The 24,770-nt window shown below is 44.3% G+C and overlaps 1 protein-coding gene across 1 annotated transcript in view; it reads right to left on the bottom strand.

The window, feature by feature from the left end:
• Positions 1 to 2,153: 2,153 nt before the first annotated feature.
• ANKRD54 (ankyrin repeat domain 54) overlaps positions 2,154 to 24,770 on the bottom strand; it is an 86,435-nt gene continuing 63,818 nt past the window's right edge. Inside the window, exons 6-8 of the mRNA XM_085601411.1 lie at positions 17,355 to 17,479; positions 8,113 to 8,220; positions 2,154 to 4,946 (exon numbers count right to left, since the gene is read on the bottom strand). Of these exons, the coding sequence (XP_085457537.1) occupies positions 4,872 to 4,946; positions 8,113 to 8,220; positions 17,355 to 17,479 (308 nt within the window). The 3' untranslated portion in view covers positions 2,154 to 4,871. The remainder of the gene's footprint in view (positions 4,947 to 8,112; positions 8,221 to 17,354; positions 17,480 to 24,770) is intronic.

The following is a 24,770-nucleotide window of genomic DNA, read 5'->3' as shown; positions in this document are numbered from 1 at the left end:
AAGGATGGCAGCCTCTGTCTTGTCCTAGATCTGCACCCTCTCAACAACTTACTGAAAAAGGAGAAATACAAGATGCTAACATTGGCTCAGAGTCTGTCTGCCCTTGACCCTTGAGATTAGATGGTAGCACTGGACTTGCACAGCACCTACTTCCATATCCCTGTCCTGCCTGTCCACATGCATTTTCTGCAGTTCACATTATTCTGAGAACATTTGGCCTTGCCACTGCCCATTTGTTGTTTTCAAAAGCGATGGTGGTGGTTGCAGCACATCTGAAGAGGTCAGGTTTCTCAGTCTTCCCCTACCTCAAAAGCTGGCTGTTAAAGGCAGCCACACCCCAGGCAGCCATCTCCCTCCTTCAGACAATGGCAAACATTCAGCATTTGCTAGGGTTAACTATCAACATGCTGAAGTGACACCTGGCCCCTCTCAGACGCTCCCTTTCATTGGAGCTATTCTGGATACCGTGCAGTTTCAGGCATATCCTCTGGAACAGCGAGTTCAGGATATTCAAGCTATGATTCTGATGTTTCAGCCTCTATCATGGATGCCACTGAGATGACTATAAGGCTGCTGGGTCTCATGGCCTCCTGCATCCTTCTGGTTTAACATGCCCATTGACATTTGCGGGCTCTGCAGTGAGACCTGAATTCTCAGTGGGCACAGCATCAGGGAATTACTCGGACCTGGTCCAGATACCGGAGGGAACTGAAAAAGATCTGCAGTGGTGGCTCACAGACCATGACTGGGTCAACAGCAGACCCCGCTCTCTTCCCCAATCCAGAGCTTACTGTGGTGACAGATGTGCCACTTCTGTGTTTGGGCAACCATTTGGGAGACATGGAGATCAGAGGACCTTGGTCTGCAGAGGGGTCTCAACTCCACATTAACCTATTGCAACTAGGCGATTTGCTTGGCATTGAAAGCCTTTCTTCCTTCCATCAAAAGAAGGCTGATTCAGGTGTTTAACAGACACCACCACATGGTATTGCAACAAGTACGACAGAATGGGGCCATGGACTCAGTGTCAAGAGGCCGTGTGACTCTGGACATGGCTGGAACATCAAGACATATTCCTGGTGGTTCAATAATCTGGCAGACTTGCTGAATTCCAGAGCCGACTAACTTAGCTAGTGATGGCTCAAAAATCACATCTTCATTAGGATGTAGTGCAAGTCTCTTCAGAGATTGGGGAGAACCTTTGGTAGATCTATTTGCTACCACCGAGAATGTGCAGCGTCAGCACTTCTGCATGCTGGCGTTTCCAAGGAGGCTCTCACTCAGAGACACATTTAGTCTCAAGTGGAGTTCAGGACCCCTATATGTTTTTCTGGTGATACTATCCTTGACCAGAGATCTCAAGAAGATCAAAAATGACAAGACCCAAGTCATCTTAGTGGCCCCGAATTGGGCAAAGAGAGTTTATGTACTGAACTCCGGAGCGTGAGCTTCTGTCCTCCGATCAGTCTGTCCCTTAGGGAGGAACTCCTGTTGGAGCAACAGAACAAGGTCTTGCACCTGAACCTGCACACTTTCCACCTACATGCATGAAGATTGAGTGGTGACTGTTGAGGGTGCTTGAGCTCCCTCCTGAAGTGTGTGGTGTCCTCTTGGCGGCCAAGCGCCCCTCCACAAAAACAATTTACGCCTGCTGATGGGGCAAATTTGTGGCCTGGTGTGCTAACAAATCAGTTGATCCTCTTGTCTGCGCCCTTGCCTGAAGTCCTTTTGTTAGCCCTATTCCGTGCCCAGCAAGGCCTTGTTTTGGGCACAGTTTAGATACCTTTGCACCATTTTAGACTTCCAGTACTTGCCAGACCAAGCTTCCCTGTTCAAGTCAACTGTTGTGACTCGTTTCCTAAAAGGTTTACAACAGGTTTCCTTCTATGCCCTTCATTATTCCCCAATGTGATATTAATTTAGTTCTAACCTTTCTCATGTATTCACCATTTGAGCCAATGCACAGCTGCCCTATCAGACTGCTGACCATCAAATCAGTTTTCCTTGCAGCAGTAACATTTACCCAAAGGGTTAGTGAGTTGCAGGCCCTTTATTTTACCATGAACTGTATTTCACTCCTTCAGAATTCCGCCTGTTATAGCCCACACAAGCAAGAAGCCTTAAGAATTGTTGTCTCAATAGGCACACCACTGTTTTGTTTTTGTATTTTATTACAACTGCTCATCACAAACCATTTTAGGCGCATGCATGTCATGATTCTCCTGAACTCTTCCGGTTAAGCACTAGGCAAAGGAGAAGGTTCATGAAATGTGTCCCTATTGATAAGGTAAAGCTGCACATTGGCCCAAGGTAGCTTTTTACACGTGCTCTCCTTTTTCAAGGATTCCTACTGCAGCACAGGACGTTTTCCTAAGTTGTGCCACAATATTTTGAAGCAGAATAGCCGATAGTCGGAAATTGATCCATGGTGACATTTGTTGATGACAGCTGTATTCATACTGGAGAAGGATGGCTCACGATTTGCCCTCAAGCCCCCTTCCAACAGGAGAGCTTGCACTTTGGATTTCATTTGCTACTGTCCGCATTTATGCTTCTGCAACTGAGTCCGCTGTGGCCAACACCGAGAGCTGCTCCTTAATGGGAATGAAGTGCAGGAAAGCACACTTCTGTGCCCTGCCACAAAGTCTCAAGTGGCCGAGGTGATGAAGTATAGACTTGTGCAAAGGCCTGCAGCTGGAGATCCCATGTTTTGGCCAGGCACAAAGGCGGCCGTTTTGAAGACAGGCAGAGAAGCATCAAACACAGAGGAAGATATCAAAATGAGATAAATAACTGCAAGCGAACCCCTTAAAGGAGTGGGAGATAGGTGACTTAATCCGTCAGCTGACTTTCAGGTGCAGGCAAAACAGATCACCAGAACGAAAGATGCTGAATGCGTTTGAGGCTGGAGTAATGGCATGAGTACCAGTATTCTCTAAACTCAACACCATGTGGCACGAGCTCTAAGGAGAGTCCAAATGTTCTTCATTGCCCAATACATTTTCCAAGAAGAAGACTGCATGTGGAGTTCAAGTTCATTGAGTGATATCTGTTGGCAGTTTGTTTCCTAATGAGAAGTAAAATTCAGTACTATGGTTCCTTGAATTTGACAGGATGCTTCACTGCATGACCAATCGATTTAAGTGGCTGCACAGTGAATGCACTTACTTTTGACATTTCCCAGCTCTTTTCCAAAATTGTAGTTTGGGCCCAATTGTCCATCCACAGCTGTGATATGTAGAGACAGACTGAATTTGCATTAACCCCTCAATGCAATGCTCCCTTTTCTCTCAGAGTCCAATCCAGTATTGGTTCTACAGATCCAGAATGTGGCAGATCCACCTAACTGAGAAGAGCCAGAACTAGGTGTCATCAGTGTACACAATCATCAAAGGGCATCTTCCGGCCATTTTCACACACAAACTTGGCTAAGCTGGCGAATCCAATCCTCCTTTCAAATGTCAACAAGGTCTTTCAGCCTCTGCTCCCCCACCTCTCAAGTGCTAGCGATAGCCTTTACTAACTGACGAAAGTCAACTACTGTTTGTAGAGTGACAAGGCTCAAGGAGAATACCCAAGAAATCATAATAACAAGACCATCATCAGATTACTCTTGGCAGCGTAATATCCCAACACAAGCTTCTGGTGTTCTGCGTGGATTTTTTGGGGAGGTGGGAGAGCGGAGGTGTGGTCAACGGACAGCAAGACAGAACAGACGTGCATTGTATCTTTTCTTCAGGTCTTACGAAAGACATCTCCAACTCAGGCCAACACTCTAGCACAGTACAAGTCCAGGCAGTTTTGGGCATCTGTATTACACATAAAAACATTTCAAAGCAAACAAAGACTCACAATAACAAAGCAGCAGCTAGAGAGACTATGCAAAGCTTTCACAAATGGGGAGGGTGTCCTCTTGTGACCCGCCTCAGTGATTTGGAAAACCCTCCATTTATCGCTTGATTACTAAGTATATGATGATGGGGAAGGCAATTCTAAACACGCTACAATGTACCGCTTGGGAACTCTCTGTGGACTGCAGGCCAGATTTTGCAGTAAATTGCCATTTTAAACAAAACTGCAGCAAAAAAAAGGTAGACGCAGCAGAATTAGGTTGTTCAGCTCGAAAATATAAAGAAAAAAAACAGTAATTCAATGTTTGTCACATTGTCACAGTAAAAGAGTTTACATCTCCCATCACTTATTCACATATTTTGCTGGTAAGGCTCACAGAAAACGCAACAGACAAAGCATTTTTTTCACCTCCGAGTTCTGACAACTCTGCCACTTTTGGGTCTGGAGGGGTTTTCTTTCTAAAACAGATAAGAGATCTCGGTATTTCTCTTCTTCTGTGATATGGATTGTCAGCAAATTACTAAACTTAAGGGCATTTCTAACAGCACTAATGTCACCTTTTTGGTACCATGCGGAAATAATCTTCGCCTCAGTAGAAGACCCTTAGCTCCAAAAAGCGATCCAGTTCACATATATATACTTCTTCCGGTGCGGTCGGTAAAAAGGAAGTGAAACAGAACAAAAGGAAACTGATATGTAAAGAACTCAGACCAACTTCAAAAGACTGCTGTAGAGTCAGATTACTGCAGATGTCTGTAGACACTGAAATCGCATCAGGAGTTTGGAGCCAGACAGGCCAACATGGTAGTTTTGCGCCTCATATGATCAACTTCGATTTTGGGCTATTTAAATCGAAAAGCGCACACAAAGAATAGTCCGTTTCACCCATGCTCAGCAGTGGGGTTCTGCCAAACAATATTGCTAAGTGAAGATCTTAGTCTGTGTGAAGATGACGTTCTCATCATGCCATTCTCCGTTCGTCAGTATCCTTTGGGTGAGGCCGTCTCCATCATCACCAGCTACCTGTCCTCCATCTTGTGCATCTGCAGGCTGAGCGAGGTGAAGCTGGCCAGGAGATCCGTCACTTCATCCACCTGCAAGGGCGAGAGGAGGCAACAGTTAGAACAAGTTGGCATCTCCGTGAGACCAGCACTACAGCAGCCATCTTAAGGAAGCAGGCCATTCATGTGCAACATCGGGATGGGGTTACCTTAGTTGGAGCTTAAAGTTTAATATTTACATTTATTTGTTGACTTCTAAAGCTCGACCTCTGCCCCGCTTAATTTTAGAACACTGTACAGAGGAACAGTAGAGAACAACAGCCAAAGTCAGCCATAGAATTAACCTATACACTACTGTGCTGAAGATGTAATACTACTGGTTAAGCTATAAGCGACTGGTGCTGTGCTATAAGGAGTTTTTCTATAGGGAAAACCGGACTGAAGTGGTACAATAGCGGAACAGTTGACTGGGGTAGTGCACTGGTCATGACGTGGAGGGTGCGTAGGAAGTATGCAAAACAATTTAAATTGCATTTAAAACGAGCGCACACACTCCAAATGGGTATCAACTCGCATCGAATCAAGATGCAAGCACGTTGGGTTGAAATGTATGAAATAATGTTAGAAAGGAGGTGGCATTTCACGTGAAAGTTATGTATTTGTATCTTGGGGAAAACACCAGTAAACAAGGTATATGCCAAGCCGTGCTATGTCCTCTCTCACAGGATCAGCGTGTGCCAGTGATCTGAAACACCCCGAACAAGACAGGCTTGTTCTCCTGTGAGTTTAGTAGAAGGCCAGACAAAACAACGGCTCTGAAATGTCATCCGGGCTGGGAAAGGGTCAAGCACATAATCATGTGACCGAGTACGTTTCAAGTCCACCGGCCACTACGAAGCACCAGCCAGTTAGGGCATTCCCATATCGCCCTACACACCTGTGCCTGGGCCCCGTTCACCACTACAGTGCTGAGCTAACGAGGAACCCTCCCCCACTCCAACTCCACCCCCACTCCCTCCGACAAAGATCTCTCTGAAACACTGGGTGGACTCTGAGCGGATGAGGGGCTGCATCAGCATTCCGTCACCGTGTTTATGGAACGCGGGCTACAATCCCATTTGTAGGTGTGGCTGGTTCGATGCTTACGCATAATTACAGGGAAGCTTCTCCATCGAGGCCAACCCGTCTGTGGAGCAAGCAACAGTGTCGACCTGACCCGACACGTTCCCCTGTAAAACACGCTCCAGGGCAGCGGGGGTTTATTGTGGATACGAGAGCGCGGGCACCACCTTAGTGGTGCACGGTGGGAAATGCGTGAAGGCTGTCATCACTATCCTCGTTCGGGAGGGGGCTAGATGCACGGGTATGTGAGGGCAGGTGTGGCACGAGAATGCGTTATACCAGCTTGGTTTGGATACAGAATTCCCTGGAGACGCGCACACAACCCGAATCTTAATCACTCTTGTATTTCCAAGCTTCTGCCCCACCCCCAGCTGGAGGCCCGTGCTATCATGCCCACCAGCCACTGCAGCTGGATGAATGTCGGTGCTTACCAGCCACAGCAGCTGGCTGACTGTCTGTGCACGTATGAAAGCATGGCGATGATGACATCAGAGCCGTGTGACAATCGACCCCCCCCCCCTATTTCTTTTCCTCATGAATCAGGTTACAGCCAGCAGGGTCGGTCCAAAAATTCTTGGCAACATCGAGCAAAGTTGCATTTTGCTGCCTTCTCGCTTCAACAAAGAGACTGACTACATGTGATGCTTCTAGGTCAAATTTTGGGTTTCCTTGCCGATGGCGCCCTGGTCAGCTGCCTAATTGTACTTTAATGTAGCAGCGGCTCTGGAAGCCAAAACCTAATCTTTGATACCCTTGGTGGGTGTTGTGTCATTCTGTATGGCCCGAGAGGCGAGGTCTGGAACCACAACCATCCTCGACAATCGGGTGAATCCAACATAGAGCCAGGAGGCCCATTTCCATGCCAGATTACCACGATATCCACATAAATACATTCAATTAGTCTAACAGTACGAAATTATTTACAGAGCGGTTAATCTGAAAATGTGGCATGGATCTGGCTCCCTGTACACTTGTGTCATACACCCTTCTTTGAGGTGGGCGAAACAGGCATAAAGGACCCGAGAACATACATAAATGGCCATTCCAGGCACGCCCATAGCTGATGGAGCTGGTTTCCTAGAACAGTATTCCAAGTGCACAGTCGCCACCTGGACACAGTACATACGGTTCTGGTCAACCGCGGAAGGGCTGTTGGTCGAGTTATTCGCCTGCAGGTGGAAAGCCCACAGTCTCTCGCAGGAAGCCTTCCTACTGTGTGAACAGTAAAATGCCTCTCACCATCAGCCCTGCCTCTTCACAACTCCAACATGGCAGAAAACCATGCTTTAAGTAGTAATTAGTTGAAGCTGCATACTTTAAAGCAGTGTTTAACCTTTTGACTTCGGTGGACCCACACTTAATCATTACTGGAACCCGGGGACCCACTCTGAATCATTATTGGATTCCGGGGACACACATTGAGTCATTACTGAAAGCCGGGAACCCCGGCTTAAGAATTGGATGACGAATCGCAAAACAATACACACGAAAAAGACAAAAACAAGCATTCACAAAACAAATACACAAATTCTAAAATATTTTATTAAATTCACAAACAAATATAAAAAAAAGTACGTTTGAATTTCAATCAGAAAGTTGGAGCTAGTCTAAATATAGTTGATGCCACTCCTCATCATACTATATTCTGTTTGCTGTACTTACACTGCTCCAACAAATTAATCTGAGGATACCAATTTAATTTTTAGCTAAAAAATGTTAGAATTTTTAATTTTATGTTTTGCTTCTTAATTTATATACGCTCTGTTAATCTGCAGATATTTTTTAATTTTCTAAGTATTTACGGACACCAATTAGTAGACTGCATGTGCCTCCAGTGGTCCCCGTACCCCAGGTTAAGAACCACGGGTTTAAAGGATTCCTGCACATCAGCTAATTTTCCTGTACTGCGATTCCTGACTCGCTGTCTATCAGCAATTTGGAGTTTCTTACAATGTAACTGTATTTTACTTAAAGCAGCTTCTCCTACTATAGCTCCCACCTTCCACGTGAAATCCAAAAAGCATTCCTGCATCAAGGAAAAGTCAGCAGTGGTGAACAGGGCTTGGTGAGTCTCTCTGTAGCACTCTGAGGCATAGGCTAGGCGCTTCAGCTTCCTAAACACCCAAGCACTCTTTACCTGTTCCTTGGTGCTGGTGATCTGTAAGCGGGAGCACAGGTCATCCAACTGCTCTTTCTGCTCATGGCGGCCTAGTTTGTCCAGGTACTCACGAAGCATCTGGATGATCTGTAGAATGAGGCAAGTGAGAGGGGAAAAAAAGTCAACAGTGAAAGATTTAAAGGGAAGCACAAACCCACGACACACAAGTGAAGCTAAGGATCTGAGACTCACACTGCAAAGCTAAATGACAAGCATGACTCTGGTAGATTAAATGCTAGGAAAAGGAGACCACAAAGAGCGAGAGAAATGATCTTGTGACTCAAGAATTTGTTTCTCTTCTGAAAACTGTACAAGGGCCACGCACATTCATCAAGGGGAAGTGGTTTTTCCAGACACAAACAGACGGTACTAATCTTATGGTGAGTTTGAACTGGTTTACCTCTAGGCACACAAGTCAATTCACAAAATGTTAATTTTTGTTACATTAAAATCAAGGTATCCCTGTGTTCCCACTAAAATGCTTTGGGTTTAGAATAGTAGGACATAGATCATGCCAACGGAAGGGCAGCTCCTTGCACTGCCAACCAGTGTGTATCAAACTTTCCCAAAAGGTCAAGAGGGGAGGCCTGTGCAATCCTTTATTTTCTGCTGAATCTACAATAGGTGTGACAAGTCATACTGAAGTGTAAAGGTGGGCATTGCCCTTTGAAGAGGGGCCAGACTGAGATACGAGATAAGGCTCTCAGAGGTGCATGTACATATAGATGGGATACTAAAGGAGAAATCAGTGTACAGAAGATAACAGTTTTAGGCTCACGCTGCAGGAAGGCAGGCGCAAGATTAAACGCACTGTAATTTTAACATGCTGCAAATACAATTTTAAATTGAGATATACATTTATATCCTACAGCACTGTGTATCACATAAAAGTGTAGCGAAGATTTCATCCTAATCTAGACCCCAGATGGGTGCTAGAAAGCTTTGGAGATTGCGCTGCAGAAACTACAAGCTGCGATGATGGAAATGTTAGCATAATATTGGATGTAATTGGCATTGTAGTCCATATGATGCACAAACCCATTTTTTTATTTCAATATACTTTTTATTGTTTTTTTTTTTTTATAACATATAACATGTGATCGTCAACGCTTTGTTGTTACAGGGCAGCCAAAACTGGCTGTGTTAGCTGTAGTACATTTTCGGTAGCTTGACTGCCCCCCATCCACTGTCATCGTATGGGAAAGAGAGAGTGAAAGGGGCAAAGATAAGAATTAGGGTAGAGAGAGAAAGAGATAGCATGCCAGAAGTTTTTTCTATTTTCCTCGCTAGTGTCTTGATCTCGTGAGGGTGTGCTTTGAGTCGTTCTTCTAGTCCTACTCAGGGCGGCTCATATGGGTCTAGGTACTTTTCCAGGGATGCCCACATTCGCCTGCAGGGCTGTCTCCATGGTGAGTCTCGTAGGGCAGTTGTGTCAGCGCCTCTATGATACGTCACCCAATTGAGCCATCCCTTGAACGTTGCCTTGGAAGTGTCTTTCCATTTGGTGAGTATCATTTTGACTCCAGCTGTTAGAAGGAGATCCAGTAGGTCTCCATCTTGTTGCGAGTCTACCTCTGTTGTAATAAATGCAGTTGCTAGGGTAGCACATTTCGTTTTTAGTGTGCAGCCTAACATTTTGTTTAAGAATGTGAAAATCTTCTCCCAGAATTTTTTTACTTTGGGACAGTGATAGATAAGGTGTGCCAGGTCCCCCTTTTCGTTATCGCAATTCCAGCACTGATCATTGTCCCTCAGGCCCAGGGTCGCCAGGCGAGCCGGGGTCCAGTAGGTTTTGTGTAGAATTTTGTCTGAGCTAAAACCGGAGATATTTTGTTTTGCATGGGGGAGGTCCATAGCATATGGATCTCTTTCTCGCTGAGTGTAGATCTAAGTTGAGACTCCCAGTAAATGAGTGTCTTTTCATTAAGTTTGGTTGAGCTGGATCGTAGTAGTCTGTAAAGGTGTGATACCTGGTGGCCTATTCTGTTGAGATTTGCCATGTATTGGATGATTGAGGGCTTGTGTTTAGAGAGTTTCGCTTTGGCCAGGGCTGTTTTAATTTTAATGAAGTTGTACAGTTCTATGTCTGGTAAATTGTGCTTGTTTTTTAGCATGCTGAAGGTGGAGGGGCTTCTCCCTCTTCTACCCTGGTAGGAGATACCCATTTTTTTCCATGAGTCTATAGATAGCGGTTTACCTCTGTATTTTATCCTTGCGTTTGCTCACAGTGACTCCCACCTTGAGTTTTTTATGCTGTGTTCCATCTTTTGGTCTACTTTTAGTAGGGCATTTCTCGTGTTTTTGAGCATTGGGTTTGCGGCCAGTGTCTGTTTATTGGCTGTTAGGAGAGCTAATGGCTCAAGGTTGTTTAACATGGCACTCTCAATTATAAGCCAGACCGGCGTGTAGTCCTGGCTGGGCAGGACCCAGTAGGTCCCCTGTTTCGCTAGAAATGCAGTTTGGAAAGTTTTGAAGTCAGCCACATTTAGTCCCCCTAGTTTTTTGTCTAGCCGTAATTTTTTAAGGCTTATCCTCGCTTTTTTGTCTCGCCAGAGGAATTTGTTTATCATTTTGTCTATTTTGCGATGGAAATCATCCGTGAGCCCACCAGGTTATAAATTTGGGCGACCAGTCCTCCAACAGCATCTTTGTCTTGTCTAGCATTCGTTTTTCATTTTGTTAGAGTGTGCTTTTGAGGTAATTACCGAAGTGTATACCTAGGTATTTAATGAAACCGGTTTGCCAGGCTAGGCCAGATTCCCCCAGTATCTCTCTAGTGGTGTAGATGTTAGGTGGTTTACATTCTGACTTGTCCTTATTTAGCTTATATCCAGAAAGGGCTGAATACTTCTCTATGGTCTCCATGAGGGCCGTGATGGAGGATTTTGGGCTCTCTGTGACAATGAGACTGTCATCCGCGTCTGCAGCTAGTTTGACTGTGACCTCATTGATGGTGACACCTTTCATCTCCTCATTGACCCCGATATCTCTGATCAGTGGTTCTAGAGCCAGCAGAAACAGCGAGGGGGACAGGGGACATCCCTGCCTTGTCCCTCGCTGTAGGGTGAAGGGTTCTGAGACCACCCTATTGACTACAATTCGAGCTCTAGGTTTTTCGTATAATGCCATAACTTTCCGTGTATATGATTCCCCCAAGTTGTATGTCCGCATGCACTGCTCCAGGAAGTGCCATGATACCCTATCAAACGCTTTCTCAGCGTCTAGTGTAATGGTCACCGCTGGTTCGCCAATCTTGGCAGCCCTTTCGAGTATATGGCACAGGAGTCTGGTGTTATCATGTGATATGCGTGTCTTTAGGAATCCTACCGGTGCGTTACTCATCAGCTGTGGTAGAACCGTGTTAAGTCTTGTTGCCAGGATTTTGGCGTATACTTTGCAATCAATATTGATTAGTGAGATGGGCCCATAGTTTTGGGGCATCTGAGTGTATTTGCCTTCCTTCGGGATAACTATTCTATTTGCTCCAGACATGGTTTGTGAGACCACTCCCGCCCCCTCGCAGTGGTTGAATACTTTTTTTATAATTGGTTGAAGGTGAGTTAAGAAAGTCTTATAGAAGGTGGCCGTGTACTCATCTGGCCCGGGTGCCCTGTTATCTTTAGGACACTTCACTGCCATACCAATTTCTGCTGAGCTTATCTCCCGTCCCAATGTATGTGCTTCCTCAGACGTTATCTTCGGGAGGTTTAGTCTGTCTAGGTATTCTGTGCAACCACCTTCGTCCACAGATTGGTCTTTTTTGTAGAGATCTTCATAGAACTCACTGAATGTTCGTAGGATCTCCTTGTGTCTTGTGTGTGTGATGTTTTGTGAGTCCGTGATTGTTGAGATAGTATGCTGTCTTGGTTTGTGTTTCAGGTAAGAGGCCAGGATCTTCCCTGCTTTGTTAGCCCTTGCAGAGGTTAATTGCTTTATATTTGTTTATCCACATTCCGGCCCTTTCGCTCAAGATTCTGTTGTATTCGTATTTTTTCTTTGTGAGCTCTGTCAGTGCACAAGTCTTCTCTGAGTCTGTGATATGGGTTGCCTCTAACCTTTTGATGTCCTTTTCTAGTTGGTCTAAATGCGCTTTCGCATTTCTGTTAATTTTGGCTTTAATGTCTATAATTGTGCCCCGGATTGTGGCCTTGAGTGTGCATCCCACATGGTCTTAGGGTCCGTGCCGGGTGTATCATTAAATCTGATGTATTCTTTAATGGCTTCTTCTATTTTATCTTTGTTGGCCTGGTCTGACAAGATGTCGCTATTGAACTGCCATCTACGTGGATGGTCTTCGTTGTGTCGCCCGCACAACAATAGGCTGATGCACAAGTGGTCCGAGACAGTTCTTGTCGCAATGTCAGTGTGTTCTATTAAGTGGGTGTGTGTGCCCGAGATTAATATGTAGTCTAGCCTGCTGTACGAGTCGTGTGGGTTGGAATAAAAGGTGTAGTCTCTAGTGTCGGGGTGTTGTAGTCGCCACGGATCTTTAAGGTTGAACCTGGTGCATAGGTTTTTTTAGTGTGATGTGTGCGTTTGGGGGGAGTGAGTGGCACCGTGATTATCTGTCAAGAGTGTAATCTAGTGCTATGTTAACGTCGCCTGCCATCACGGTTAAGTCATTTTGTGGAATTGCTTCCAGTCTTTTCGAAATGTCCTCCCAAAATTCGGAGTCATCAGTGTTGGGGCCGTAGATGTTCACTACATGTATGCTTTCTTCCCCCCTTTGAAAATGCATAACAAGTATCCTCCCTTCTTCATCGCATTGTTGATCCTCTATTGCTACTTTGGAGTTCTTGTTTATCAGGGTGATCACTCCCCGCTTTTTCCCTGTGGCCGGAGAGCAGGCCATCTGTCCGATCCATCTCGCTCTAATTCATTCGGCATCATCTAAAGATAGCCTGGTCTCCTGCAGCTGGAAGACATCTCCTTTTGTCTTATCTAGGTAGTGTAGTATTTTCTTCCTCTTGGCTGGGTGACTGAGACCCTTAACATTTAGGGAGACTATCTTTAGGTTGGACGCTAAGGATTTTGGGCTGTCTTGCGGCATTTGCTTCCAATGGGTGTTTGCTGTTCGCCCAAAACCTCCCTTGCGATGTGTTCGCACTCCTCCCTCCCCCTTTGGTATTCTGCCTAGTAGGTGGGTACTGTCTGTGTCTCCCCCTGTTGGGTCTTCTTCTGTACTCCCCCCCCCCCCCTTCTCCCCGTCCCCAGATCCTAGTGGCATGTTCTTTCTTGCATGCAGAAGTGTAGAGAGAAAGGTTAACCTAGGATAGTGGATAGATTCAGAATAGATTTCCAAAACATCGTATTCTAGACGTGCGACGGCAAGAGCCCGCTCCACCCCCCCCGGGATACTTTGATTCTTTGTTAGTGTTGCTAATACGGATACCCCTCCTCATTCCTTATCTGCCTTGCTCTCTATTGTCCTTAGTTACCAATGTAGGTATTTCCCTCATGGTTGCTTCGTTTCCCCTTATTTCGTTCCTTTAGTCCCCCCCCCCCAAAAGAATCTAATGTTAGATTGTTCTCTCTTGAGTCCCGTCATCTGGTGTTATTCTCGTTTCAGTCTCTGTTTCTGTAGATTCTCTGTCCTCAGCACCTCTTGCGCTGGTTCAAATTCTAGTTTCATTCTTGCAAGTGAGTCATCCGTTAGAGGTAGATATTTGGGACCTTTTGTTTCGCCTGAGGTAGGTCATGTGTACTGAGGTAGAAATGGTTTCAGTTCCTGAGTGTGCCTAAGTGTTCGATTTTAGTCTTTGCTCCTTCAGTCATTCCACTCTTGGTTCCGGCGAGGCTCTCCTCTTGCTCGTTCCTGCTTACGAAATTTCCATCTCTTGGTGTGATGGTCCTTGTAGATATCTGGACAACTCTGTTGGGTCTTCGAAGACGTGCGATCTTCCTTGGTCACGGATTCTGAACTTTGTAGGGCCTACAAATGAGAAAATGATGTTCTCCTTCCTTAGTTTGTCTCGCTGGGCCAGAAACCCTTTTCTTATGTCAACTGTGGGCTCAGAGTAGTCCTGTGTGAGGATTATCTTGTGTCCGTTCCACTGCATAGTTTGGTTTTTTCTAGCCACAGCGAAAATAGCTTCAGTGTGTTGCAATCGGAGTGGTTTGCATATTATGGGGCGTGGTACCGCCCTATTCGTGGGTTTGTAGGCTGGTACTCTGTATGCCTTGTCAAGCGCGAGAGGGTGGTCGAATTTGAGGTTCGTAATTTTGGGGATCATGTCTTCTATAAAGGCCATGCATGACCCTGTTTTGTCTTCCTCACCCTCCGGAACACCCAGGATTCTAAGGTTCCCCCTTCTGTTTCGATCGTCCAGTTCAGCCGTTTGTCTTTGGGGTATTGCCGTTGTTTTGGTTAGATCCAGCAGTGCTTTGTTTGTCTTTTGCTCCCCATCCTCTATGTTGCTAACCCTCTGTTCCACTTCCGTCAGTCTGTTGTTTGCCGCGTGTATTTCCGCTCTAACCGCGGCCAGTTCTAATTGTATTGCATTCGTAGTTTGTTTAGTTGTTTTGGCTAGGTCGTGGACCTCTGCCAATTTTTTCAGAATCATGTCCAGTGTGCTATTGATATTGATATCAGGTCTTTGTTTGATGGGGGAGTCTGTTAGTGTGTTGCTCCTGTTCTTCTTTGACTGCTGCGTCGTTTCCAGCCATGATTGGTAACCCTCTCTTCTCTTGTTGTAGTTTGAATCTTTCGCCCCCCTTTCTGCGCTATGGATTGATGCCTCTGCACTTGTGAGGTTTCTTTATGACCCCTTTTGATTTTCAATTTCTCTTTCAGCCACGTTTGTTGTGAGTCACTGTCTTGTGGGGGTCTTCTGCGATCCTCTGCCCAGAGTGGGTTGTGCTATATTGGGTGCCTTATCCTGATGTTGTACTGATTGCCTACACTTTGCTCGTCGATGCCACCCCTACTATTTGAGGTGGCTGACTGCCACTCGACCCTTCTCGTGTGCTGGCTTAGCGGTGTACTTGCGCTTTATAGGCAGTTGTGTGCTTCCTTGTCTGATCTTTCTTCAGTTGTTGGTTGTGGTGGTCCCCTGTATTGCGATGTCGCAGTTTTCCCGGGATCTGTTCTGTCTTCCTCTGTGTTGGACGCGGCCGTGGGCGTCACCTGTATCTTAACTCTATACTACTGTGTTCCCCGTTGTCGGCGTTGTTCCTGTCACCTGGGCGTGGCTTGGACGGCAATGGGAGGAGTTGCCTAAATCCATCGCTCTGCCAAACCTGGGAGCAAGCAACCAAACGAACATATAAGCGCCGAACTAAGAGTGGGAAGAACCCCACCAAAACACGTCGGAAGGGCATCGGAAGAAGTTGATCTGGGTGACCCAACCCCACAGCGTAGAGAAAACCACCCTCAAAAAAAGGATCCCGCTGTGGGCAGAAGAACCTCAAGATGGCACCCATCAATTGAGAGCACCGCCGCCACAACTGCTGCTGTGTCGCTGCGCCCAAAAAGAAACACCGGAGTGCGTCCCACCATTCAGCGCGACTAAGGTCAGTGCTAGGAGTTTGCGGGGGCTTACCGCCATTTTAGAGACAAACGAGAAACTAACGCGGATAAGAAGTACGGGACAAGGAGTGCTGCGTCTGTGGTGGGAGAATAAGAGAAGCGGGGTCTGCAGACATAAAAGAGCAGAGTCTGTGTGCACATATAGCGCGCGCATGACAGAGGAATAAGACCCCTCCGACAACGCCAATCCTCTAGCAGCATAGCAAAAGGGGGGAAGAAACGAAACTTAAACAGCCAGTGCGGACCGCCATTTTGCAATAAGAAAGACTGGAATAATCGGCAGGAAAACCAGTGCGAGCCCTGTACGGGGGAGAAGAGAGGAGGAGACGATCAATGACGATTAGGACATTATGAGGACAGGATCATAGTATTTGACAACGAAGGACAGAAAAACCATAAAAAAGTGGAGGAACACTGTATACACAGTCTGGATGGGCCAATAACATGCCAGGGAGCAGCAGAAACAAGAGTGACGGAAAAAGGTCTCGCAGATCACCAAGCCTTCAAAGTAGACACAGGATGCCACTTGCGAAACCAGCGAGAAGCGTAACAAGGTCACTGTCAAGGAGGAGCGATCCAGGTGCACGGGTATAATGTGTGGTTGTATTGCCTCTAGTTGACATATGCTGATACAGATGCACGTGTAAAGGGGGCTCTGGTCCATAACACGCAGACCACCATACCTTCACAGTAAGCACAGTGTCACATTGAAATAACCAGCGGAAATGAGAAAACAATGCCACATCAAGCGTGAACTGAGTTAAGGCCACGCAACACACGAGCCCAAACCCAGAGACCTACAACTACGCATTCTAAAAGGGTCAAAGTCCAAACTCAGTGGGGTACATAACGAGAACACTGCAAGCGTGAAGGGCCTAGTCAGGGAGACCAAGAGCTTAACAACAATAGCACAAACCTATTTTTTAATCATATCTGGGGTATCTAATAATAAAGTAAGTTTCCTTGGGTTTACCCCTTGGTATTTTAGTCAATCTGGAACCCAGGTATTATCCAGTTTTCGATTTATCAAGAACTCCCTCCTAATGGGGTTGAGTCCTCCATGGTACTATCAACTTACCAGGGTATGATGAGGTCACGGAGTATGACTTATACCACAAAATGTGGGCGAGGCTTCCTCACCCAAAGTAGAACTGCTCCCTTTTCACATCTCAGGATCATTTAATAGCTTAATAGATCATTCTGGCCTCCCCCACTGTATCTTTAGTGTTTGCTTGATAGCGGGTATATGGCGATATAAACCTCTTCCTTTATGTTTTTCCTGTTTAGAATAAATATATATTTTTTCAAACGCTTCAATTAATGGTCTTTTGGGTGTGCATGTGTCACGATAACGAACACTTTAAAGAGGCAGAATTTGTAATAATGCCCGGGAGCAGATATATAGCCTCAGACACATCTGTGATAACCAGCAAGTCAGAAGGCGAAAAAGCTTGTCCGAGCTCAGAGGAGCCAACAGACTGTAAATGCTCAGCACCACAAGCTTCCCCAGAAGACAAGTTAGTATTTTGTGGTACAGCATCTCCAGAGGGTGATCATGTACTTACAGCAGGAGCCTTTCCCGACAGCCCTTTTCCTCCCATCTTGTGGTAAGTCAGAGCTAGAGCTTTCTGTGCCCTTCCTCCATGTGGGGGGGGGGTGAAATACAAGCTGCAGAGGTGTAGCATATACTCACCTGTCGGACTTCCAGCTGCAGTGCCTCCAGACTCTGCGAGTGTCCCTCTTGCAAGATGTTCAGCTTGGATTTAGCCAAGTGGAGGGGTGTCCGTCCTGCTCGGTCCAAAGCATCCACCCTCGCACCTGATCAGAGGATGGAAATCAGGCATGTGGGTGTCAGGGAGAAACAAGGAAAGACATGAAAACATGAAAAAAGACCAGCAGTGAAGGATGCCTTTCCTAAAGCTAGGGAGATGCAAGGGTTGTAAAAACATCTGCAGGGATCTGCAAAGGTGAGCCACTGCTTTGGAGAGATGCGAAGAGACGAGTAGAATGAGCGGTTTCTTAAGCTGGATAAGATCTCAAAGAGCATTTCAAGTGATAAGGAAGCTCACTCGCACGAAGTTTCGGGAGCAGCTGTTTAAAATGAACTTTCCCTCAACAGATTATGGCCGAAGGCAACAAAGCACAATCTGAAACCAGGCAAACATGACACAATTAAAGTATAAAGATTCAGGGTGAATGAGTCGTTTTAGAAGAGTGGCAGGGCTCAAACAGGGAGCTAAAAAAGGGCAAAGTACATAAATGCAGTGTGTTCTATGGGTATTTCTGGAGGTGCTACACAGACATTCCCATATATCCAGGGCGTCTATTTTTTAGGAGTTGATAGGGTGAGCTCACAGTGTGTTGGACTGCTAAAGACTGAGAAAGAGGAAATTCAGGGGAAGCGAGAAACCAATCTCAAGACCTAAACTCTATTTATTGTGAAGATGGCTTGTGTAAGCTCTATGGGTGAGAGGCAAGAAAAAGTAGTGCACAAGCAAGTCATCACAAAAGGCAGATCACCCAAGTAGATTAAAAAAAAAAAAAACGAGAGCAGGAAGCAAAACTTGTTCTATTAGGAAGGAAACGGGACAAATGACCCGTACCTGGGTTCTGCCTTGAGTCATACAATGAGAACAACAATATTGGCGTATTAATATTTTCTTTCTTTTGAGAACACCGGGGAACGGATAGCTGGTGCAGGACCAACCCTCACAACGAAGTATTCAAATTAATGTGGAATAACTGGAATGAGCAGTTCCTGATACGCCATCTACATAACTCCCTAGGACAGCATCTCTTTTTCAAAGGCATATGGTGAAATACTCTGAATGAGCAAGCGGGAAAATATTTGTTTTTGTGTTGCTGTCCATTCACCTGAAAAAATGAAAACACCTTAACCTTTTGTAATTTTAAATGTAAACTGGTCATCTTTATGAACTCGGTGTGGCATACTGAGGACACTTGTAGGAGTAAAAAAAAAAAAAAAAAAAAAAAACAGAATGGCACAGCACATACTAACTAGAGTGGAAAAGGTGGCAATGTAGTCATAACTAGTAACAATTATTTACAGTCATTAGAAGCAGAGTGCCAATCTGGTCAAAGGCAGTGATGGTGACGGTGTAGGAAATATTAAAGTACGAGTGGATAAACGTGGTCTCCCAGAAACAACACTTCACTTAAATGAGTGCTACCTTGGATCACCACGGTCGTCAAGATGATTTAGAAAAAACTAAAAACCAAATATTCTATCAAACTCACTGAAGATCAACAGCATGCTGGCAACAGCCTGCTCATGTGTTGCTTACATGCGAAAGAGAACAAAGCAAAAAAAAAAAAAAAAATGACGGCCCTTTTGGTTGCAAAGGTATATCGGTTCATACTAAGCACATAGGGAGCTTTCTGTGTCTCCAGGAAGCATCATGGGTAAGAGGCTGGAAAGAGATCAGTTCGCTAGACAAGTTGCTCTTTAGTCTTCTTCTGAAGATGACAAGTTTTAACTATTATTACACACTGACCTCTGAAATGTCACTCCACCAAACCAACTTCTCAATTAATTGGCATGTACACGTTTTCTCAGCGTTTGTGTTATGCTACCTTTAACAAGCAATGAAAAATGTAAGAACGACAGAACATGCCTTGCTTCTTCAGTTTCTGTTTACTAAAACAGTATCACTGCTAAACATTTGCTTTATTTTTGAAGCCACATTTTCCCTCGCTCAGCTAGGTGGCCCATCCATCCCTTTCTCCAATCAGGTCTTTCACTTCTACATTTCACACCTGCTGCAAGATCCTGCCCTTCCTTTTCAAATAAGAGCAACTTGCCTGGCACCTTCCTCTTTCCACAGCTGCCCCCGTTACATTGCACCAAGTGCCTTTTACTATTTGACTGGCACATCTAATATCATGCCTACTCACTTGGGTAGTAGTTTTCCATCCGCTGCACATCGTTACACTATATATCTTAATATTTTGCAACATCCCCTTCATGGAGTCCGCTGTGCAGTGAACGTGCTCCTCATGTTCTTCGGGCCTCTAGTTAAGATCCTTAGTCCCCCACCTATTTTTAGGTCTCGCCTGACCCAGCGCATGCGCTGGTCTGGCGAGACTTATTGAGAGGGCTCCAAAAAGTGCTACCAGGCCAGCCTAGAGCTACAGTGCATGTGCGCGGGCGCGCGCGCTTTACCGCAATTACTTTCACTTTCGTGGCCGCTTTGATGTTTGATCGTGATCGCGATCACTTTCACTTTCGCGGCCCCACCGCCGCTTTGCATAGCCAATAGGTCTCGCTTTTGGGACCTTATAAGTATTTAGTTATGCAACTGTTGCATGGCTAAACACTTATAAGGTCCCAAAGGCGAGACCTATTGGCTATGCCAATGCTAGTTTTAGGTCCTATCAGAAAGTTTGCATGGAAGTAGAACTTTACTCTCTGTACTTTCACTGGTTTGGTGTAAATCGGTTTAGAAGTTTGAGTCGCAAGCATTTAAAAAAAGAAAGAAAAAAAGTGCAGAGTGGGCTGTATAGAGTCAAAACTTTTACTGTTTAAACACGCAAGTCATGACTTGCGTATCCCTTCAGTCACATTTTTAATTTTGGGAAAAATGTGACTGGCTGGAGAAAGATAATCAAAATGTTGTTTTCTGCCATCTTGAAATTCGAGGCAGTTCTGACTCGAGAGTTTTGCACTGTTGAAACAAATGCACAGCCCTGGGAGGACACCCTCAAAAGTGCCTTATCTCAATGGGCACTTAAAAAATGTTACGGAGAAACGTGGAAAATTTAAATCCCACACAAGGAACAAAACACCAAAATTCACACATGAAATGAAAGTCTCTAAAGGTTGGAGAATTCATGAGAAGTCATTTTAGGTGTTGGAATCAAAGGCCGTGCGGAGCAGTGGGTGGCTGATGACAGAGGGTTAGGTGGCTCAACCTGCGCCCAACTCCCGCACTGCACAACCAAAGGCTGTGTAGAAGATTTGGTTGATAATAGTGCACAGTCCATACCATGTGGCAAACCCCTACTGTGCACAGCCAAAGGCCAAGGGGAATTGCTGAAGGTGTGCATTGGATGGGAAGGCTCTTTCCTTAATTTTTGAACTGTATGCAAATTGATGTTGAGAGAACAAGGTTTTTTGGTTTTTTTTATCAGTTAATTCTTTATTTCGGTTACAATAACCATAAAAGAGTTCCATGCAATATGAAAAACAATCATTATGACAAAATGCAGCATTTCTAATGGGTACAAATAATCCATACATAAATACAATATAAAAGGTTTTAAATATTAGTTTAAGCACAATATTGGTTTATCAACCATTTGAAATAAGAGTAAAAAAGTTTAAGAGCCAGGGATAAATGACAGTACCATTACATTTTTTGACCATTTCTTTTCCTAATTATCGCAACATTAAGTAAAAAACGACTCAGGCTAAATACTATACTCTGTGATGTGTCGCCCTTAAATAATCTTCCCCATCCTGGACACACCGAAGACCCAGATTTAAACAGATGGGTTTAATCCATTTTATCCTTGCCCGCATATATGCAGGGCATATAAATAGGACATGGGTCTCATCCTCCTTAGTGTCCATATCGCACAAATCAGATTTATTATTGTTGTTATTGGGCGCCCACTTCGATGTTCTAGAATTAAGTTGTAAAATGCCATAGCGATACTTTAAATACAGTGATTTAGCCAAAGGGGGTTCAATTTCATCCATAAAATATTCAAATTTGCTTCCACATTTAAAATATAAAAATGTAAGGGTCAATGATCCAAGTTTGGGGTTATGTAGTACAGAATTATAAATATAGTCCCAATATGTGTCCTTCAGCAATTTTTTGGAAGAATTAGTAAGAGAATCAGGATCTGTCCAAAAATTGCGTAAGCCCAACTTTATAAACCAGTTTTCGATATACGCTAACCAAACCAGCCGAGTAGCATTCTTTATTTGAATTATTTCCTTCAATGCATCTCTGTAGTCTGCAAGCTCATCGGTGGACCACAGGCGCACCCAGTACAGTAATGGGCGTAAATGAGCATGATCGTCCAAACGACGTATATTCAGATCCCAAAATAACGGCACAAGAGGGGTGCAGCCCGGGACCGCTAGAAGTTGCCTAAATAAGCTGTTTTCTTGGGCTGAAAAGGAATCTCGTACTACATAGCCCCATAACTCTGCCCCATATAGGGTAGCTGATTGGACTTTATATTTAAAGAGCTCAATAGCAGGTGATATTGCTGTAGTAGGGCTATTTTTAAACTTCCTAATTATAGGGGCTTGGTTTTGTATTAATGTTAGCCTCGATTTTTCTATTTGCGGTTTCCAATTCATTTTAGTATCGAGGGTAATACCCAAATATTTAAAATTATTCACTTGTTCAATCTTTTCATTATTTACATCAAAGACTTTATTAAACCCTCTATGGGGGCTAATCGTCATAACCTTCGTTTTGGAAGCATTAATTTCAAGGTTTTTATCCAGGCAGTAGGTCAGAAATTTGTTCAGGAGATTTTGTAGTCCTTTAGGCGTCTGGGAGATTAAAATCGTATCATCCGCAAATAATAAGGCCGGAACGGCTTGACCACACAACTTGGGAGAGTCATGCTCGCAGCCCAAGAGGGTGTCAGGGATGTCATTTACATAAAGAGAGAAAAGGGTTGGTGCCAGAACGCAGCCTTGTCGGACGCCTCTCTTTATATCTATTCTCTCCGATAGCTCTCCATTAGGGCCCCACCTCACTCTTGCATAATTACCCTCGTGTAGCCTGATCAATTGATGGCAAATGTCCCCAGGGGCGCCCATATCCCTTAACCTTTTCCATAGCTGCCCCCTGGGAACCAAATCAAAGGCTGCTTTAAGGTCCACGAAGGCTACATATAGATGGGATTTCCTTATATTAATGTATTTCCATATTAAACATGAAAATCTAAATACCTGGTCTATTGTACTAATTCTGGCTCTAAAACCTGCCTGGTATTTGGTAAAAATAGAGTTATCCTCAATCCACATGTTTAATTTATTAAGAAGTTGACGCGCATAGATCTTTTGCAGGACATCTATCAAACTGATAGGTCTATAATGTGATGGGTTGGATCTATCCCCCTTCTTAAAAATGGTCACAATTTCTGCACCCTGCCAGGTTTCTGGAATTGGGGCACCTCTTGCAATATCATTGCTAAGTAGATTAATATAAGGGGCCCACAAGTTGTTCTCATGTTTCCAGAGATCCCCAGGGATTTTGTCTGGTCCTGGGGCTTTACCTTGTTTGACTGTGTTAATGGCTAGTATGGTATCTGCCAGGCTGAATGTTAACGTTGTATCACAAGTGTTTTGCCCTAGGTATTCATTTGATTTTCCTTCCTCCTCCCCTTCACATGAATACAATGTGGAGAAATGTTTAACACAGACTTTTTCTTCTAAAAACCTGTCCCTGGATTGCACACCTTCTTTGGTGCCCTTCGCTATAAGATTCCAGAACAGCGTTTGGTCTTTTAGTTTACAAGCTTGGAGTAAATCTGCCCAAACTTGTTCATCCCATAGTCTTTTTGCTAATAAAATAGTATTTTTATAAAATGTTCTCTTTTCTCTCAGGATATTTATTTGCTTCCCTTTTATAGCCTTTATTACTTCTAATTTAGCCTGCCGGCAGGCTTTATTATACCAAGGTCCCTCCTTTGGCCGGTTATTCCGACAGAGTTGACCTTTGTTGTCCTCTTTTGAAAGGATTTTTCTAAGTTGCTGCATCAAGTTCCTATGTACTAATATTACCGAATGTTCCTCAATATTGGTATTGACTAAAGGCGACATAAGTTTTACATAGAGTTCATAGATTTCCCTAATAGTACCAACATTACCCATTACAGCAGGCCATTTTAGAGACCTGCAATTGTTGGACTCTAAGGGGTCATGAATGGAGTTGTAATCACTAGGTATCAATGCCTTAGGGAACATGAACAATGAGCCAGTGATAGTCAAAGAAAGAGGAAAATGGTCCCTTTCAATACGGTTGTCCACATTCAGATCTATGAGCATTGGCCATAGATTTAAAGAGACCAATATGTAATCAAGATGGCTAGTGGAACAACCTCTTCCAAAGGTCGGTTTGCTTGGGCAATCAGAAGGGAGTCGACCATTACAAGAGCGTAGTCCATATTCCATAATCATTCTTAGCACCTGCAATGAACCATTTGTACAAGGTGTTATGTAATTTACGTCAATGCTAGGGATGTTATAGGCCTTATCTTCTTCTCCATAAATATCATCTAACCCCGTAATTGGTTCGAAACTCCTATTAAAATCTCCCCCTATAATCAACATAGTTTTGTGATCTAGGCTACGAATAAAGCCATCTAGTTGGGCTATTGTCTCAGATTCTTTATTTGACGAATGGGGTCTGTTGTAGATATTGATAATACAGATTGCCCGTCCTTTAGTATCATGAAATTTTATAGCCAAAATATCAGGGCTATTAGAATCCATTTGTGTAAAGTCAATGCCCAGCGTAATTCTTGCCCAGATTATCAAACCACCAGATGGTCTACCTTTGTTTAAATGTGATGCTGCTATATGAAAAGACCTATAGCCTACTTAAAAAAAAAATTCTACTCCCCATGTTTCTTGGAATAAGATAAGATCCGCATCGCTAATATAATTATGCCATGCAGGATCGGACATGTTTTTCTTTATACCAGCGATATTCCAAGAAATTAGTTTGACCACAACTTCCTTGGTACTATCAGATTGGCTCAAGTCTAAATTTATAACTTCATCAGTTCTTGTTATTGATGAATTATTATTCCCCACTTCTTCTTGCAGGATTGGGTTGTTATCCTGTTTGGCTATGTCCCTAATAGTACACCCGTCCATAGTTACCTCAATGGGGTCGACAATTATATCATTCTCTTTACCATGACTTTCTTCCAGTCAGTTTGTCTCATCTAACCCATATAACTCTGAAAAACGATTATTTATAGGTATCTGAAAATAGGTGTCAGGCCCCCGCGGCATAACTTCATATGCCGGGTTTGCCCGGCATCTATATGTACGGATAGCCTTCTCACTATAAAAATAGTTACGATTTTTAATTCTGATGAGGCCCTTGTC

The sequence above is a fragment of the Triturus cristatus genome, chromosome 4_2 (genome assembly GCF_964204655.1).
Source record: "Triturus cristatus chromosome 4_2, aTriCri1.1, whole genome shotgun sequence".
Classification (NCBI taxonomy): domain Eukaryota; kingdom Metazoa; phylum Chordata; class Amphibia; order Caudata; family Salamandridae; genus Triturus; species Triturus cristatus.
Note: the sequence above shows the minus strand (reverse complement) of the source record. Positions and strands in the feature narration are given on the sequence as shown.